The sequence below is a fragment of the Tribolium madens genome, unplaced genomic scaffold (genome assembly GCF_015345945.1).
Source record: "Tribolium madens isolate multiple individuals breed KSU strain unplaced genomic scaffold, Tmad_KSU_1.1 Scaffold_3;HRSCAF=73;Tcas5.2_LG2, whole genome shotgun sequence".
NCBI lineage: Eukaryota > Metazoa > Arthropoda > Insecta > Coleoptera > Tenebrionidae > Tribolium > Tribolium madens.
Window position 1 is genome coordinate 4,510,641 of NW_025401006.1, and position 20,766 is coordinate 4,531,406.

General features: G+C 31.2%; 1 protein-coding gene across 2 annotated transcripts in view; it reads left to right on the plus strand.

Annotated features, from left to right (window-relative positions):
* Window positions 1-20,766, plus strand: part of LOC123007141 (zwei Ig domain protein zig-8) — a 44,265-nt gene that overhangs the window by 1,728 nt on the left and 21,771 nt on the right. For both annotated transcript variants that reach the window (XM_044402227.1, XM_044402228.1), the window contains exon 2: window positions 17,150-17,313. In XM_044402227.1, the coding sequence (XP_044258162.1) occupies window positions 17,150-17,313 (164 nt within the window). The remainder of the gene's footprint in view (window positions 1-17,149; window positions 17,314-20,766) is intronic.

Genomic DNA, 20,766 nt, shown 5'->3' on the forward strand with positions numbered 1-20,766 from the left:
TAAACTACTAAAATAAGAGCAATATTTTTTTTCAGTTTTTAGTTTTTGACTTGCTAAACATACCTACAAATGAATCAGCTCGTGTTTTTATTTAACTTTAGTGTACAAGATGCTAGTAAAAACTAAAGGTGTAATTTTTTTATAACTGAAAAAAATGCAACGTTTTTTTTAACTTATCGGAAAACATTTATACATAATATAAAATTTCTTACTTAAAATCACAAACTAAACAATTCTATCGATGTTTACTGTCTGGGAAAATAAGATCCAAAAAAATTTATTAGCTCATAAACTAAAAACTTAAAAAAAAGTTTTTAATACTGATGAACACAAGAACATCAAACGTTTTTTAAAATTTTTTAGCGTTTTGTAATTTCTCATGTTAAACGATAACACACAATAACTCTGCAATGTACTCGTATCATCGACAAAAGTTTATTATACTTATACTGATTAAAATAAACACACTTTTGAAAATATTTGCCTGAAACATATTCACTATCTTTAAAAATCAATACTGTATTTATTAAAACATTTTATTACAATACAAACATTTACAGCTTAAATATAGATCTAAAACTACATTTACGCAAATTTGTGCTAACACAGTTTTATACTAAAAAATTACAAAATGGTTAAACGAAAAACAGGTTCGGATGAGCAAGTGCTTTTAATATTTTTCAAATTGTTTTATTTACTTTTAGTTTTTTTAATAAAGTATAATTACAATAATTGCAATTAAATATTGGTAAACTGTAATGTAAAATGTAATGTAAATCAACAACTCATTTTTAAATCAAATAATTTTAAAGAGTTAATTTTTTTTACATTTAAAACATGTAAAATTGACACTTTTTAATAGAAATGTTACTTAAAACGTAATTTAAATTGCCATTAAACCAAAAAAATAAAAGTTTGTTTTTTCTGCAGTTTAATTAGTGTAACAAAATAGTTGTAAATCAAAATATTACTGTAATAAAATATGTACAGCCTTAATTATAGTTCTTTTCAAAGTAAAAGCGACATTTTTGGCTCGCCAGCTGGCGCAGCCAACATTACGTCCAATAAACCAAATTAAGAAGTCTCTCGGGAGAATGTGTGGCTTAAGACCGTCGCAGATTACAATTAATGTCTCTTTTTCTCTTATAATTGTAACACTCGCTTGTGAGTGATGTTCCTAATTGACAAACCCCTTCATTCCAAAAGCAAGTTATAATTTCGTTGTTTATGCCTCAATATTTATGTCGGTTGTGTTGTGCATTTGTGCCGTTCGTGTCCGGAATACACGAGCTATTAATGAACGGCCGACACAATTCCCGGAGAGCTCCTTAGTTAGTAGGTCCACTTCCGAGTGTAAGTGGTTCTTGACCGGCCTTCTTCGTGTCAACGTTTCTGGTTGTGAGCCACACTGGCAAGAATGTAATTTGATCCGGAAACTTGTATTACATAGCTACTTTGCTCAACTTATTACACATGAGCTCACTCTTGAGGATTCAATTGAGACTTATGTCGAAAAGTTGCGGCTAATACGGAGCGTCTTTATTTATTCACGCCTCGAGAAACGCTACATTTCACCGACAGTGGAATTCTAGCAGACGCTGAATTATTTCTCGGACATTACTTAGGTGTCATGGACGAGACACGTTGAGGTGTAATAATAAATAATGTTTAATCATTTATCTTCTTTCCGTGAATGCTCTGCCGTGTCATTTTTCAATTTTTATGTTTTTATAGAAAATGAAAAGGTACGTTATTAATACCGGTCCATTACTTTCCAAACTAATCGCACCAAACTCCTATAACCGTGCCACATAATCCCAAATTTATAACGAAACTTTCCCAGTAATCAATTTTAAATAGTCGACTCAAATCCAAATCTACATATTTGTCCCGATTAAAATGTAAACACATTTCTACAACTTGTGCAATTTCACGAAGAAAATAAAAACCAAACAGCTGGGTGTAAAGTTAGGTAAAGAATTATTTATACGTCGTAGAAGAGCAGTTGAATCACGTATTTCAGAGACACGTGAAGATGTTTGTCGTGACACTTTGTTGCCGTCTCTAAGACTATTACACAAACCGCATTTTTCACCCAAAGAATAACAACAATCTTACTTATCTTCAACAACTGTTATAATTACTTTTTTCCATAAACGCCGGCTTAGTTTTAATTAAAATACTAGTTTATTCTAACTTATTGCGGTAAGAATAATACGACTTCATTGCGGTGTTTCGCAAGTTGTAAATTTCGACGTGTTAAGCTCCAAATACTGCTGTATTTATACGGTTTATGTTACTATAATTCTGGCAAAAGTTTAATATTAATTTCAGACTGAGTTTTATCCTCGCCCACATGGGCAGCATTACCAGACCAATCAAAGCAAAATGCCTTAATTAAGAAACTGTAAAAGCCATTTCGCCAAAGAATTGAATTTTATCCTCAAAACTAGTCCGGTTTTATTGTTATCATTATTGCTAAATTACTTCTCAGCTTCAAAATTAATTATTTTGAACATTTGCAAAAATCGAGTTTTTTACGCTGCGAGTTAATTAGCTTTAAACATAAAAAACTAAGTACGTCCATAACATTTTTACATCTTTATAAGTAACAAACTGTGTTGAATCATAATGGAAAAAAATTTTAAATTTGAATAATTCCACATGTTAATGCAATAATTTTAAAGAAAGTTTTTTAATTCGAACTCTGGTTTTGTCAGAGCATCAAAAAACTTGTTCTAAAAGGTGATTTATTTCGAAGCCAATTAGTCTGTTTGTGACATTTTCGTTCAGTCCAAATTGCTATGTTATCGAATTTTTTGAGATTTCACTAATTATGTCATGATTTATGTTTTTGATGGTAGCGCAAATATTTAGAAAAAAAAAAACTTAAATTAGATTAATTTGTTACGAAAGCTATGGAATTTGTGACTGGTCGCAAACTTATGAAAATATAAATCTAGACTTTGGTGAGATGTTCGAGAAAATGAAAAAGTTAAGTGCTCTATTATATGAAATAAAGATAATATTTCTCGGAAAAACTGAAATCATTTATCAGCAAGGCAATGTTTACTAGCCACTACAAAAGAAATGTTTTGGACCGGAATAGAATCCGGTAATAACTGTCGAGTCGCATATTGTCAACTCAAGGACAATAAATTGTCATTTTTTTCTTACCAGTTGTTTTAAAACATTGTCCGAGTGAAACGATTTAGGAAATCTGTTCCGCAAATTTTAATCCCACTAGATAAATTATCGGCTTACATTTTCAGCATGCAGACGCTTCAAGAAAATATATTACCGGGAAAAAACTCCAGGAAGATAATTCTGAGAAAAATACATCATTCCAATTGATGCAACGAGTTGCATTTATAAATTTTAATATCCTTGAATCGATAAAGGACCATCTTGAGTAAACGCTTCGTCGCTTCGCGAAATTTCTTATATTAAAAATCGGCTAAAGCGCAACAAGCTTTTCCACAACTTGGGGTCAAATTAAAAAGTCATTTACGCATGCTGCAAACTTGTGATACCACCGCCGATTTAAATTTATACAATTCTCATATATTTTACTAAATCGATATTAATTCAAAGAGTCTGCCAAAAATAGCCCCATTAAATTTTCATTCGCTTCATAATTGTCATTTTCACTTTGAAACTTTCTCTCAAAAAGCCGAATGCATTATCAAATCAGGAAAGGACAAATATGTGCTTTGTGAGTTATTTAAGCAAATTTACAACAAACAACCAGCTGGATAATTGAAAAAAATATAACACAACAATTTTTTGCTGGTAGTTTCTTTATTATCCAGACAAGAAATAATTTTAAAAATACGTCCTGCTTGATGCAGTTGTATTTCTTGTTTGTGTAACTTAATTTCTTGTTTCAAAAAAGCGCTACACTTGAAAGAGTTTTCATTGCACAGAACTAGTGATAATCCAATCTTCACAAAACTAATGCAATTTTCATAACACTCGAGAAATTGTCTCAACTTTGAGGTTCGTTATGAGTGCACAACCTGCGCTAACATTTAAACTGAATTTGTTTTTCACGACAAAAAGCGTCAGCGTTATTGTTATTCTCTGGAGAAATCACGTATCTGCATGGAAGGGCGCTGGAGACCCTCAGTTCTTATCTATTCAGCGGATGCCCCCTTTTTCTTCCCTTTTTCCTCTATTCATCATTCAAACAACCCCGCATTTTTTCAAAGGTCATCCAATGACCATTCATGCTATAAAAGAATATTTATGCTCAACGAGATTTTCTGGACGCAAGGCCTAATCTACTTTAAATTACATTTTTTACCTAAAAAAAAGAGTGCAACGCAGAAATAAATACTGTACTTTGAATTTTATCACGGCTGGTTTATTATGTAGATAATTATGAAATTACTTTCAGCACAACATCAGCTAATTAAAATTGCACTTCCGCTTTGCAAACGTTTGCAAATAGTTAAAATTAGCATAATACCTATCACTTAGTAAAATTTAATTCACTCTTCGTGCTGTCTAATAAGCTATTATAGATTCTCCAATTAGAGAGTGAAAACAGTAGGAAATTCGTGTAAAATGACATTCACTAAGCCAATTTCAAGTGGGAGTCCATTAGTTAACGATAATGGAAACGTACTTTACTTATCACGGAATCTGCATACAGGTCAAATAATAGGACCAATGAAACAGAGAACTCTTGTTTCATTAAACTGTCAAGAATTTGCGTGAATAATTATGCTTTTTTGCACGTTATGCTTTGACATGCAATCAAGAAACGCCATGGTTATTAACAACTCCAACAAGTTTAACGTATTGCGCTAAAGCAAGGATATATTAAACTTAATTAAACAATTAGTAATTTACACCATTTTCAAACAAAGAAAACCTTGTGTCTATAATGGAAAATCATAAGTGTAAAATTCTATGTTTAAGAATGTTAGAATGCTAAAATTGGTAACTTTTGAGGAGTTTAGAAATAAAAATAAATAAAAATTTGCCCGGCGCATCCACCATTTTTCACAAATAAATTAAAACCTTGTTCTTGAAAAAAACATTCTTTACCCAAACTCATTTACATATGTCGATATATTTGTTTGTCTTAAAGTAAAACACAAAATGAATTTAAAACGAGACGTCGTAGATCAAGTCCTAGTCTCTGTTTGTAAAAATTTTAAATTTATTGCTTGTATCCATCATATTTTCCCGGCCGATTTATATACTTTTATTTATTATTAAACAGACATTGATCTTTGCAAAAAAGGTAACCAATATCATTTTGTCGTATTTTTGTGTAAATTTGCAAAGGTTGTAATAATTGTAAAAGTTCCTCACAATTGTGTTCAAACTATTCTGTTTTTTTTTGTCGTGTAATTTATCGAATGTTTGCGACAAATTGGAGCGTGACAGAGCGTTTCATTGTACAGTTAGTGCTGGCATAATTGTATTTTACGATCGTCTATAATTATAGACACTCTGTAAAACGACATTGACGCAATCTGGCGGCAATTAGCCCAACCACATGTCCATTAGCTCTCGCCTCCAAATGGTAATCTTAATAACATTATTCGTTCAAAAATCCAACTTCTCACAATTAGCAATTAACACAAGTGTCGGATCAATTAATCACTTAATTCCTAACGTCAGGAAGGTATTCGCTGGCCGAGTCGGCGGTTTTGCACTAACCCGACTCCATAAAGCCTGGATTCCTACTCAAGCAAACACCGCTTCAATATTTAGGTTATCTTAAGGTTCTTTTGTGCAGTGAATGGACTGATATTGAAGTTGCGACGAAGCAAAGACTGTTATTAGGTTTGTACACAGAGACCACTAAAGAGTTAGCTTGCATGATGATGACGTTCTTGTGCAAAATCGATCGATGAGGTGTTCTTATCGCCAAGCTTCCGCGAAATAAATCCTGCTGTGCATTCCGGATACTTTGCACTTCCAACGAACTGTCATTGGCTAAAGAGAATGTTACTCTTCCGATGGGTGGAAAAGTGGAAAAATAAGCACTTTCAAAGCCCATTTATGGTATTAAAACACGCAAATTCCGTGAATACATACTCTTAATTAATTATGTCATAAAAGGTTTCATGCAGTAACTACTACATTTCTGCATTTGAAAATAATAAGGTGATGGTATCGTTGAATATTAACATGAGCTGATAAAATATCCGGTTATTACACACTACTTGGAATATTTACTTTTCATATTAGTGAAAACATGGTATTTATTTTGTGGCGTGCTTAAAGTGGACTAATCGAGATAACAACTAAAATAAATAACCACACATTATCATCATGAATAAATTACTTTTTATTTAACAAAATAGTAACAATATTGCTTTGTTTTATCAAGAGTTTAAATTTGTAAATGTATATACAACAACAACAAATGCTTCATATTTACAACATTAAGTACATACACGTACACAGTAAATTGGATTGATTACCTTTGCAAAATAAATAATTGAAGGAGAGATAATAGTCAACATGTTTATAAATCAAAATTTCGTAATTAAGTTATTACACATACTTTTTTACTAAAAAAATTACATACAACATAAGATATTCCAGCTTAAATTGCTCGGTAAAATTTCTGTTTTACGTGTTTAAATTAATCCAACAAACAAACACAATTAAACACAAGATTGAATAAAAAAACACATCATATCTTGAAATTTATAGTCTTAAGTGACTGCAGTTTAAAAATTTGAAAGGCAAAAAACTACACCCTGAAAGTAATTAAAAATAATTACTATTAGTCATCCAGCTGTGTAATATACTAAACTATGTTTTTTTAATCTGATAGAAAATTTGGTTTTATGTTTTTGAAGTATTGCAACAATACTTTAGAAATGCCTAAAATTTAAGTTATCTAGTTGTTGCACTTAGGGGGCGATATTACTTTAGTTATTTTCTCTTTATTTTTAAATTTTTAAAGAAAAAGCCATCTATATTAAAATTTAAAAAAAATTAATCAAAAAGTACTAACAGTTACTTTTTGTTGCGATTTTTAAGGGCGTTTATGTCTTGGAAATTATAAAACCTACTCGTGAGGTATTAATTTAACATAAAAAAGCTCTCATTTTTCTTACACAATAAAAATAATACATTTTTTATAATATTTGAACAAAAAGCTTATTGTTATTTAATTCCAATTGTTTTTTAATTATGAACACAATTAAGCCTCAAATTAATTAGTGGTAGGGTATTTGAAAGCTCTTTATTCTTTTTATTCTAATATTTTCATTCCTAAAAAATGTGGATTTGATAAAAACGTTAATGTTTTTAATTGAAAAAGTCTTTTCTAACATAGATTTCGAATCTAATAAATAAATAGTCATTTAGTATAAAAATAGTTATTTATGTATCAAGGCACTAAAATCTTATTTTTTATTACATATGTGTGTTCAGTTACCGGGGTAAATAAAACACATAAGTAATGAAAAATGACTTAAGTGCTAAAATGCAAATTAAATTTGGTCAAAAATCGCAATTTTTGTTAAAATTCTTGCAAAACTATTTTTGGCGATTAGATTAATGACACTTTACAATTGGAAGTTTACTTCACTGAGTCCAGTGTCATATTTCTCGTTTCAATAGTACTATCTATTTATGGCTCATGTCTTTTATCTTATGTTTACATTAAGACAATAAATCTGACAACACTGTTATTAATATTTTGCAACCAATAATACACAAAACTGTAGTATAATGAACTACTTTAGTGCCGATTTTAAACTCTTTACTGACAATTTTATTATTAACTTTAGTGACGATTTCGGATAACTTCATTTGTAATTGAGTACCTAAAATCAATAATGATTGTTCCTGAAAAATATGCTGTTCTTAAAATTATCACTCTGAAATACAAATTTGTAAGATGTAGTAGTATTTATTATTACAAAAAATAAAAATAAAAATAATAAAAATAATTATTAACATATTATATTTTAGTTAGAAAAATGCCATCTTTAACCAACATTAAAAAAAATTAAATAACAAAACAATAAATTTAATAAACCTCAAATGTCTCTTTCATATCGAGTCAATATGTAAATAAAATCTCCGGATTTTGTAAATTTTGTGTGTTTCAGGATAATAACAAAGACACAAGCCGAAACAAAGATTCTTACGTTATATTTTTATTTAGTAAAGGAAAATCAAGTATTCTAATTACTCTCATGTGAAATATTATTACACGTGAAAGCGTAGTGCTTTGTGTAAGACTTTGTTATTAAATCAGTTAAACTACTTAGCATGAGCTGCTTGTTATTAAAAATCAAAATTAGTTTCGCTTTGAGAGTTAAAAATTCGTCTCATTAATTATTTCGGATGCAGCCTCCTTACAAGAAAGTTTCTGCTCCGTCGCGTCATATTGCGCAAAATTGAATTTTCGCTGAGATGTTATGTGTGTCAACTATCTTGTAGTGTTGGTAAAACGAATCCCCCAAGCGGCATAATGTAAACAGACAGAACGCTAATCTGGGGATTTCATTAAAAGTGGCAAACTTTAACCCTTGGTGTGTTTTAAAAAGTACTTTCGTCCTTAAAGTCGACGGTAATTACAGTGGAAGCGAAGAAAGTTGTGTAAAGGTAGGTGATAATAGTTTGAGGAAATGTGATACGTTCTGGGATAAGAAGCTTGAGGGATCTTCTGGTGCACGATAGATGGTCATCCATCAGAGCTGCCATTTGCTCTGAAGTAACAATTAGTCTCCATTACACGCACCGAATCCCCACGGATCTTATATTTATTCGAAAACTCAACTTTTAATTAAGCACTCGATATAATGGCGAAATTTTAAAATAAAGTGCGGCAAACGAATTTAATGAGATTTTAAACCCTTTTAATGAAATAATCAAATAAATGCATAAATTTCACGTCTCACGAATTATAGAAAATTCTCAATTCTGAAACTTTTTCCGCAAAAAGAAAAGTCGGTTCATAATTAAGAAAGTCATTCTTAAGTGATCCCTCTTTGAGACACGAAATTGACATTAAGTAGAAGCGAAACTTGATGTGATTGGAGTGGAAACAAATTCGCCAAGGTAACTGCACAACCCCATCTAGATAACGATATCTTTCATAGCATTTAACTTGATTATTTCTTGAAAAATGTCGACTTTCGACATTCGATACTTTTTTCAAACTAATGCACTACCCGTCACGAGTCTATAAATAAAAACAAAAAGGAATTTCGACTCGCAAATTCAATTAAATTCTTGGCTTGGGAGTTAGACGTTAAGGTGCTTTTGTTCTGGTCGGGATATTTAAAGCACGTTTCAGTTTGATTAACTGGGGTAATAAACGCCGGTCTCCTATCACATACTTTTATGTGAACATCCACTTTATTACAATATTAGCCAAAGTTATATTTCAATTAGTCAAATTGTTTGCAATTGTGCACTTTCCGGATACAGTTTCCAACTCATCATGTGAATTATGTCATTTAGGACGGTTCATTTATTACAATTTACTTAATCTTGGCACGTAGTAAAGTCGCTCCAGTTTTCAGAAAAGAATTTTTAATCTGTCTGATATCACCTGTTGAATAAAAAAGCAGCGATTTATTTTGCGAAATAATTTAATTCGATTTACGGCAATATTAAGAAATTTGTCATTGCGGCGGCCATAAACGAGATAAATAATAGTTCCTAAACAGCGATGGGACAAATTTATGATACGGAGGGAAAGTGGAAAATATGAAAGTTGGAAATTTGATGTACGGCACTTTGGAATTGTTCGGCCAAACAAATCCACGACTTCACAATAGATTAGTTAAAAACGCTGGCTCTTTTAAAACTATATTGACGTATCGAATTTCTGAATAACCACCTGTGCACACGCCAAGATTTACGTCATTTATAAATCCAAGTATTTATGTTGCAAAGCTCCGCTCTATAAATATTGGTAATCCTCCAAGAGTAAAAGCTTTATGGTGGAAAATAAACATAAAATATTGCAAAGCGGTATTCCGCTTTTTTGCACATTAAACTTGAAAAATCACATTGGATACGGTGCGAAAACACCGAATTGACCGCACGATTACATTCACTTTGAATAGAAACTAAAACTGAAATGCCTTGAATTGTTGCACGATTCAAACAGAATAATAAGAATTTTTAAAAGGGGATATTTTAGAAACTCGATTAATTGAATTGGGAAACATCATTTAAACTTTAGGTAACAAAGGTAGCTGCAATGCAAATTAGGGCTTTACGAGAATAATGGTCAGAGATTGGATCCGCTGCTTTAAAAACAAATCGGTTGCACAAGGGTTTATGAAGATACTTCCTGAACACTTTAATTTAAAAAATCTAGTAAATTATTTCACAGAGGTGATATTTTCTGAAAGTATTTTAAAGTCCAACAAAATAACTTTGGGCATTAAAAAATTGTACAAAAATTTAAAAATTTAAGAAATATGGTAAGGAGTCTGTATTACTTTGTTGAATAATTGCCAAACATTAATTTTACCCTAAGATAATAGTTTTTAAAATAAAAAGTTGATAGTTCAATTTATGAATCTTCAAAATTCATCTTAACATAAGCAGCTGAAATTGGAGATTACAAATTAAAATTTAACCAGAAAATTAGAACCAAAATGTTATATGTATTCCTCAATTACTCATTTACTTCAGCAGTTTTAAAATTATTTAAATTTATTGTAAAATGTAAAGTAGACCAATTTACAATATTTATTTTGCAAGTTTGGATCATCCAAAACTCAAATAAATAAATTTCGAGCTGAAAGTGAATTTTATATATGTATTTTTTTTATAAATTATATTTATTTAGTCAATTTTGTTAATAACTAGTTTTATATTTAGTTTTAAAATAACGGTGCTAGATGTACTAAAATTTAAGCTCTTATCCACAGTAGTTGCCGAATTTTCTTATTTATTTGTTTAAATAGTTATTTGTATTACAAGGCAAGGAAGGAAGGTGTATATTTTCCTTCTACAGGTTTAAAGTCTCAGGCAGTAACCACCAAGAAAGAAAAAGACACTTCCCTTCAGTGTGGTACATATAATTTTTTCTGCGACCCATCAAGAAGAACTAGAGATATTAAGAAAAACTAACAATTTTTCTTAATATCTCAATATCACCATTAAATCTATGTATGTTTTCTTGTTTCTATGAGAGAGAGGTAGAGATAAAATTTTTACTTCCCAGAAAGGTTTAATATATTTCTATTTACAACCATATATGTAATGATGACACTGACCTCTTATTATCTGCCACTATTACCGACCTCCATTATCTACCTCTATTACTACTCTCGTTTTTGAGCTCCACTTTTGTCACAATTAAACGCATTGATTAGTGGATATGTAACTTACTTAATGAGCAAAATCTGCTATACACATCTAGCATTTATTATTGTAATGTTTATTTCAATGACAAAAACAGCTGATCCGACCGACCAGTCAAACTTTTTAACATTTTTTTTTACCTTTTTCAGGAAAAAACGCGGTTGTAAATAACATTCTAATACAAACCTTGGAGAAAAGTTTCATTTCTGTTTCGAAATAAAGTTAACCTCGACGGATATGAAGCTCTTTCTACCTCGGTATGTAATATACTCGTAGTATTATTGTAATTATGACAGATGAAAGAGGTAACATTTTTACCTTTCTGAGAAGTAAGTGGCCACTTTTCTTTTAGAAATCAGGGTGTAAAAACCTACTTTCTCTTTGGAAATATTTATTTATTTTACAATAAAAGAGGAAAATGTATTTTTTCTTTTCACAGATGGAACCACCCAGGGAGGAAAAAGACACTTTCCTCCAATGTAGTACACATACCTTTTCCTACGATCCAGCAGAAAAAACTTCTAAAGTAACAATTTCTCTTGATATCTCGTTTTGCCACTAAATCTAGCATCATGTTTTTTCGTTTCTGTGGTGGAGGTAAAATTTTTACCTCCCATTGAGGTAATTGTCCACTTTCCTTTCTGAAAATATGGTGGAAAATTTACTTTTTGTTAAGGTCGTTGGAAAACTTGTTTACGACTGTAGAATTAATCATGGCTGCGATCGATTTTCACAATTCTGTGGAGAAATTTGGCGTGTGAGATTGTGAAGTTAATCCAAGTTTACGAGTAGATAGCTGAAATTTGTGATGTTTGAGGTGGTGTGTTTGAGTCAAATCGACGTCAAGCTCACTATCAGGCAATATATAACGTCAAAACTGGGCAAATTATCTATAATTCGTCGTGATGGCAGATAAGAGTGTACATTTATTTTAATAAATCGTAATATAATTCAGTTAGAAATCTGTTTGGCGTTAAGCTTGATAAAACCGTCCCTATTAATTATAATAGCGCAGTTTATCAAAGAAGACTAAGGAGTTCTAGTCGCGATTCACTCCCGTGCCAATCCTTATTTAGCCGTTGTAAAGGGTCGAATCCAGATTTCATAGTAGCAATACATCAACGCCAACTCGGATACTTTGAGACATATATACGTGGCGCTTTTAAATCGTATTAAGAGAACAAAAGCAGTAACTCTGCAGAGAGTTTCGATTAAATGTGCGGTTATCCGACGGAATGAGGGTGTAGTAGTTGAAAAGGACATAGTGTCGAACACGGTAATCGAATGCGACAATAAATACCTACGGGAAAGATAGGGAGAAACCGTTCATGTGTCACATAAACACTGCTTTATGACGGACAAACCACCACCTGAATTTGCTTTTATTATGCAAATTGCAGATCACGTTTTTATTGAGGTTTAAATTACAAAACTCGAACCGGAACTAAATAAATAAATTGCCTATAAAACTACCCGACCAAATTTTACCCCATCTATATATTTAAATCACGTCCTCAGACCAGCCAATGATTTATATTCATGTCTTAAACCAGACTTACCTCGATCCAAGACTGAATTTTACAACGTAAAATAAATTCACCAAAAATTAATATTTACAGCTCAAAGTTGACTATTTGTAGCGCAAAACTTTTAACTCGAAAGACTCTAAGATTGAGTAGAAATTTAAATAGCAAGTGCAACTTCAAGAGACTTCACTAGACCCAAATAAAATTAATAAACCTCAAATTTGCTTCAACAACTAAACACCGAAAACGGTAAATGAGGTTTCTGGTGGAGGACGATAAGTTTGCGGATGTGCGTAGATTGTCAAAGCTTTGTGCCCGAACGATTTCTGTCACATATCCATTTCCCAGATGTTGATACTACGCATTCTTATTACATAAGCTATGCTTCGCTCCATTAAAGTTTCCATCAAACGCCGCTCTTCACAACACAGAATATTTATTCAACCGGAGAGTATGGCGAATCCAGTCATTAGTCATCTGGCTGCTTTGAAATCGATCATGCAGCAACTGCTTCGAACTGATTGAATGTGCAAGTACGAACTTTAGACCACTGAAGATCCCATTTACAATTTTTTTCCTTACATTTTTAGTAAAACAAAATCGAGAATTTACAGACGCAATTAGCGTTTTTACACTTTTAAAACATTTGGTGTCAAAAATTTCAATTTCAATTCAAAAAAATTCTGTCAAAAATTTTTTTTGTGAGGAAATATGCTTCTAAAGTGATATTTTTTAAAGAAGACATATTAATTCCGTTTTAGTTTTTGTTACACATCTTTCAGAATTTTAAAAAGTATATTTACTGTAATTTGTCTAAAAGAGCATTTATAAATATACAAATGCAAAATAATGCAAAAAATTTTTGTTAATATATATGTCTCAAAAGTTATGTTTTTAAAAAATCCAAGATAAGGTCATTAATTTTCATTTCTTTTTCACATTTTTAATAAAACCAAATCCAGAATTCACAGACGCATTTAATGTTTTTACTTTTTTAAAACAAATGCTGTAGAATCCTCAAAGTCAAATTAGATTTTCAAGTCAGCCTTACATAAGATTGTGTCAATTCTTTGTCCAAAAAGCATTTTTAAGTATGAAAATTTTAAAGAATTTGTGAAAAATTTTTCTTTGTGAGTAAATAAAGCATTTCCTAATTGTCTTGTTTGCATAAAACAGATTGGATGTCTCAAAAGTTACATTTTTAAAACATAGCTGAAGTTTGCGGGTTCATGAATAATTTTTAACTTTTTCGTCGTACTTGCAAAGTAAAGCAACCCAACCTGAATGTTTGAGACATGACATTTTATCTAATATATTGAAGATATTGTACACGAGAAAACTCTTATATATGCAGATCCTCAGAGTAAACAGCTACTTAAACAAGTCGAATCAACTTTCTGTTTGCTTGTAATGCATAATAACGTTTATAATCTTTCCCAGATCAAAAATGTTATTATTCCCGAAAGAAATATAAACAACATGCCAATTTATGGCTCCACTTTTACCTTGAGTTTGTTTTCAAATGAAAAGCGTCATATTTTTATTGCCTGAAAAAGTGGGTGTATCGTGTGAAGGTGCTTTAAATAATTGATTCGGGAAAAATATCTTGTTCCTTGTTACCCGAGGGTTGTTGTTACAAAGTTAAAGGATCCTCTCGATCTCGGATTAATAACTGCCGGCTGGTGGTTTTGTTAATCCAGCTCTCGCTTCGTAAATTATGTTCAGGTGTTAATTCTCTTTGACATCCGAGCAAAATTCTCTAAAACAGCTGATATCCTTGTCTGCACTAATGAAAGCTAGATTTACGGAATTGTGACTTTAAATCGTCTCAAACTTTATACAAATCAATGATCCAAATAATACACATTCCCAATAAATTCTTATCAGTGATAACAAATCGTGGAAAAAAATAAATGGTTCGAAAAGACATAGAGCCGTTGTTTTATTCAGAAGGCGGTCGAGATGTGGATTTGGGGAATCATAAACTTCAGTCAAGGGACAGTCAACTGTTCCAGTCTCACTCATTTTATCAACGTCTAGCAAAACACGGAAACTCTTCAAGACTTTCAATAATTCATCAGTTCCCGAAGGAAGGCCACCTCGCCGAATAATAATTATGAGCGATTTAAGTGAAAACAATATTAACATGTCGCAGTTTGCACAAAACGTGGATTCGTTAACAACGTTAACGATCGAATGGAAATGAGCTCATCGAAATGCACAACCCGAGCTGTGTTTAAAACATTTCCCGAAAAATAATACCTACACTAACTACAGGACAAACTCGTTAAAACTTACACCGCATTATAATTTTCATTCAAATTGGCACGGATTTCACGGACCAAGTCCAAATGCGATAGCTCATAAATTATTCAAAACAAATTGTTTTGCAGTTTAACACAACTTTTTACACTTTCCTTTTAATTTCATTTGTGCAAAAATTGATTTATATAAAGTGAATTTTTAATATTGAAGGCAAAAAACAATGCCAGAAATGCAAAACAGAGGAAAGCTAAACAACTTTAACGAATACTGAAATTATTTATGTGATGAAAATGTGCTGTTTTCAAGCAAGATTTTGCCGAAGGCTGGACAAATATTTTCTGCAAAAATGTACAAATACATGAAATTTGCCAACAATGCTCGATCAAAATATTGACTGTTGGTAGGTAAATGCTTCATCGGGGAACTTTTCTACTCGAAATATATAGAAGCTAAGATATTTGTCAAGGGCTTAAAATTACATCTCCTTAAAGTTTATGCTAACGACAGCAGCTGTCTGGAATGATAAATTTCGCAAATTTTCACTTTAAAGCTACATTTGGACAGTTAAATATCGTCTCGGTAAAAAGTCTTTTTAAAAGAGCGAAATCGAGATGATTCTTAAAAGTGAAAATACTTTTGATTAATCTTTTTATTTTCTCTCGAGATTTTAGATCTGATTGAGTTGATATTGTGTTTGGATGTAATAAAAGTCGAATATACAAAAAATTTCATGTTTATTCTATGACTGTAAAACATCAAATGCGCTCTATCTGGAGAGTTTATGCATTTGAATTGCTAAATAAGCAAAAATATCAAACGCAACCGAAGAAAATTCGTTTCATAATTTGGAGCTTATTCACTTAAATTATAAATACAATTTGGGCACTTTTTAAAATTTGGTCGTTAAATAAAATGAGTTTTGAAGGCAACCTATTTTCATTTCAATAACTTGAAATAAAACTAATTTCAGATGAAAACATTTAATTCTAATTAAACTTTCAAGCACAAATATTCGCTATAATAAACGTAATTAAAGCACGAACTTTAAAGAAGGTTCGAGGAGTTTTACAAAGTTTAAGTTAAATAAAATACATTCAGGAAATCAATGCAACTATTTCAAAATTAATCCGTTTTACAAAAAATATATTCCAGCCGCGTCCATTAAAGGAAGAAATCTTTCTTTTGTAGCAGAAAATGGAATATTAAATTATACTTGAAACTTACATATCCTTGCTGAAATTTTAATAACATTCTGTTCGAAAAATGCGGCTTATAAAGACGTACTTACTTTTTTATAATATAATATTTAGAAGGCACGTAGAAAACATAAAAAAGTTGTGCAAACCCTTGAAACTTCGAAATATACTGTATACATGTTTTGTGTAAAATATAGAAAAGTAAAACAACATGAAACGAAAGATGTAATTTAAGTCTTTCCTCACGGACTCATAATAACTCACGACAAAACATTTTTCCGAGCAGGCGGTGCAAAGCATTCAACAAATCATTCCCAGAGAATCATCAAGAAAAGCTGTGACTGTAGATTCCACCATAATGTACATTTGAAAAATAACACAATTAAAAAAGCCCGGAAATAACTTTTGTTACATTAAACGTAATTCCTGCGCGCTCAAAGGTTATGCACGTAAAGTCGTAAACACATGAGACAAAGAACCGTGAAGAGCTTTATGGTCAACTTGAGTACGCCAAACGGGGCTTTTTTCTCCACATATTGCAACAAACTCGAGCAACAACTAATGAAGACGAACGTCATACACTTTATGTCCTATAAGGAACAATATAGTTTGCAACACTTCGCAAAAAGTGGTGAAATTCTAAAAAATCCGAGTAACATCTGCATGAGAAGTGCTAAACTATGACCGGGGTCCGGTAGCAAAAACGGGAATATTCGCAAAAAGCTGCCATTTTTATTCTCCCGCTGTCAACTTAATTAATTACACGTTCGAAGAATCGCGAAAAAGCGTCCCTGCAATTTCTCTGCTGTCAAGTTTGATTCAAGAAAGTTAAAATCTTGTTTGCAGGTGCTGAAGACGGCGGCTCTCGGAAATTCAGAGATTTCTTGCAGGAATGGCCTACGCCAGGGACCGGACCTTACTTTGACACGTCAATAAATTCTAACATAACTGGACTTGTTGGCAAAACTGTCTTGCTACACTGCCGCGTGAAAAATCTCGGAAACCGCACGGTAAGTTGATAGCTTTATGGCTTTTTCAATCATTCTTTTTTGTTGGGGGAAAAATTTGTGGATGTTTTAGAGCTTTCTCGATACGTAAATACGTTCAAAACTATAATATTGAAACAAATTTCCAACTGCCAAAGTGCCTCCGGATAATAATAAAGTTGAATTCTGAATATATGATGCAGAAGTTATCTACATTTTCACCAACGAATTTCAAAATAATCCGGGTTCAAAAGTAGGTCTTTTAATAATAAAATAAACCAATTAATTCCGAAATTTAGTTGTTTTACAAAATGTAAACCTAACATGCGGACTTATCTTCTCTTTAAACTCGAAATGTTTTTCTTTCCAGGTTTACCGAAGCTTTATACGAAAACTTATCTTTACGAACTTCACCCCAATAATGTAAACAAAGAGTTACAAAGAAAAGACATCCTGTTTGTGCGCCAATTTCGCTCAAATCATTGATTTATTGAAAATTTTATTGGTACAATTGTGTGAAAGATTTTTAAACACCTCCAATTTTGCACACAACCAATAAAATTTTAGTGCAATTTAGGTAACATTTCAATAAAAACAAATGTTTTGTGCCTGTTGGAATCGTTATATTTTACTGAACAAACACTGGGTTATCTGTGTTTGCAATTTCAATTTTCAAGACAGCAAAAGACATAGAGAAATTTTGTTCTTCAATTTCCAATGTAAACATTTCGAACTAAAGTGATGTAGTGACATTATCGACATATTGGTATAGCAGTTATCAGTGTTATCACGTATCTCCATTGTCTTCTGATCTGCTCTTTTATTTTATCAAGTGTGGTCCCCTTGAGTCAATATTTTATTCCCCGAGACATTAACAAGATTATTAATTTTGTTTCAACCGAGTTCTGCATTTAATTTCACTTTTGATTAATGACACAATGGAGGAAACAAGGTCGCCGTTAATGAACTTTGTAAAATAGTTTAATATTTAGGTCAGTAAACAGGAGAAGAATTGGGAATTGGGAGCTTTCGTAGCACCTGCTTTTGTGTCGTTATCTCGTGTAATAATCCGACGAAATCGAGCTTCCGGTAATTGCTTTTCCGGTCGAAAGACAGAATATGAGTGAGTGTTCGATAAAACGCAACGGCTATTCTTCGCCCTTTGCGAAATAACTCAAGATTTTCGATTTTCGCAATGATTATTTGGCCTCTCGCCAAACGCCAACGGACTCGCATTGCAATCGCATAAATATTACAAATCTGGGTGTCGCAAATTCTGCACTCATTGCGCTAAGGATTCATATTCGGGAAAAGGATAAACGCAAAAGGATCCTTAAATAAAATAAACTGAATAAACGGATTTTAACGCTCCATTCGTATCACAAATTTGCATTTCGACAATAATTTACGCTCACAAACATTTGAATTACATTACATTAATAAACGCGCTTTTACCCTCTTACAAAAATAACAAACATGCAATTAAAGTAGCGTGAAATATTTAAATTGTTTGCACCGAGAGGTAAGGTTGTACCAAAATTTTAAACCAAAACTGGCCGATTTGTAGAATTAAAGATCGGTAAATTCCATCGGAAACCGGGATAATACGCTTTTCTACTTTCAAAATTATATTAGAGAGAAAAGATTTTATTTTGTAGCACAAAGTCACTTAGTTTTATGCAGCAGAAAATACACAGTAGGGTGGAGCTGGAATATTGGATTTTCGCAACGACTTACAAATGCAGACTTTGTATTTAATTTAAATTTAATTTCAACAATAATACATTGCAGTCATAATATTACTTTTTGTAATATAATATTATCCTTTAACATTACTAAAAATTATGTATAATGAACGTAGACGCCAGTCGTTATTAACCACCAACGATGTGATTTGTTCAATTTTTAATTTTAATATTCCGGAGACCGTTATAAACGGCTTAATAGTTATTTATATTACAAGGGAGGAAAGTGTATCTTTTCCTTCCACAATTAAACAAGTCTCGGGCAGTAACCATCTAAAAGAAACTTTCCAAGAACAAATCTAACAACTTCTCTTGATATCTCGCTATTAAATCTAGCAGCATGTTTTTTTCTATGTGTGAGGAAGGTAAAATTTTTACCTTCCATAGAGATAAATTAGGTTGGAATACCTTACTTTCTGTTAAAGTTGTAAAAAAAGTATTTTTTATAATTCTTTTACTATTATGTCACAGAATTCAAGAAATCTTAGGTACCCAATCATTTTACTGATGCAATAAAGTACGTAATTAGAACATAAATGATTATTAAAATTAGAGTTGCTATTATTGTAAAATTGAAATATTGTATTAATACTGATTCATTGAGTAGAAAATTACAAAATTAAGATTGGAAAAGCATTATTTTTGTTAATAATTTTTAAATTTAGATCCTTTTATTGTATTTATACTACACTGTATTTATACCAAAAAAACTGAATTCACAAGTTTCAAAACTGCAAAATTAGCTCAAATGCTCAAAAATGCAGTATTTTTTTTATTTAGAAGTGTTTTTTGACAAAAAAATCTGATAATTTTGCTTAAATAAAGCAGAAAAATGCGCAAAATTAGATTTTTGGTTGTTTTCATTAATTTGAAGCGTTCTTCAAAAAGGAAATTACTGAAATCCAGAGTTTTTTGCTATTATCACGTATGAACAATAGTTGGCTTATTTTCCAAGAAAATTGCAGAATTTGTTATGAAATTCCATTGTGTTTACCTATTTTGATGGATTTAACGCATTTTATACTAAGAAACTGTAGAAACTGCCAAAATAAGGTAGAAAATTGCAAAATGACAAGTATGTATTTTTTATCAAGAAAATCAAAGTAGATACTAACAAAATTATCTAAAATGCGTTACTTTTGTTTATGTTTGAAATTTTAAACAGTTTATACCAAAAAAACACCTAAATGAAATTTAGATATTTTGAAAATTTCAAAATTAGGTTAAAAATGCATTATTTTCTGTAAATTAAAGTGTTTTTTGACACAATACGCAAATAAAATTGAGCAGTCTTGCCTAAATAAACTAGAAAATTGCAAAATTGTATTTAGAAATGTTTGTTTTTTATCCAAAAAAAAAACTAAACAATTTTGTTTCAACAGAGTAGAAAATTGCAAAACTAAGTCTGGAAATGCATAATTTTTGCTCATTTTTATAAAGTTAGAGCGTTTTCCACCGAGAAAATAACTGAAATTGAGGTGAAATTAAAAAGTTACAAAATTAGAAATTTTTTATCAAAACAAGACAAAAATATGTAAAATTTTAAACGCCACAAAGCCGACAAGCAAAGAACAAACTTAGTTGATTGTAAATCTTGGCTATAACCTTGGTTTTCAAACTTCAGGCTTCCTAAAAAGTCTTTTTTAACTATAGTTACTGCATAAAATGATTAGTAATTAACCAATTACATTAAAAATGTGTTCTAAACTGTAGCAAAGCTCAAAATGAATAT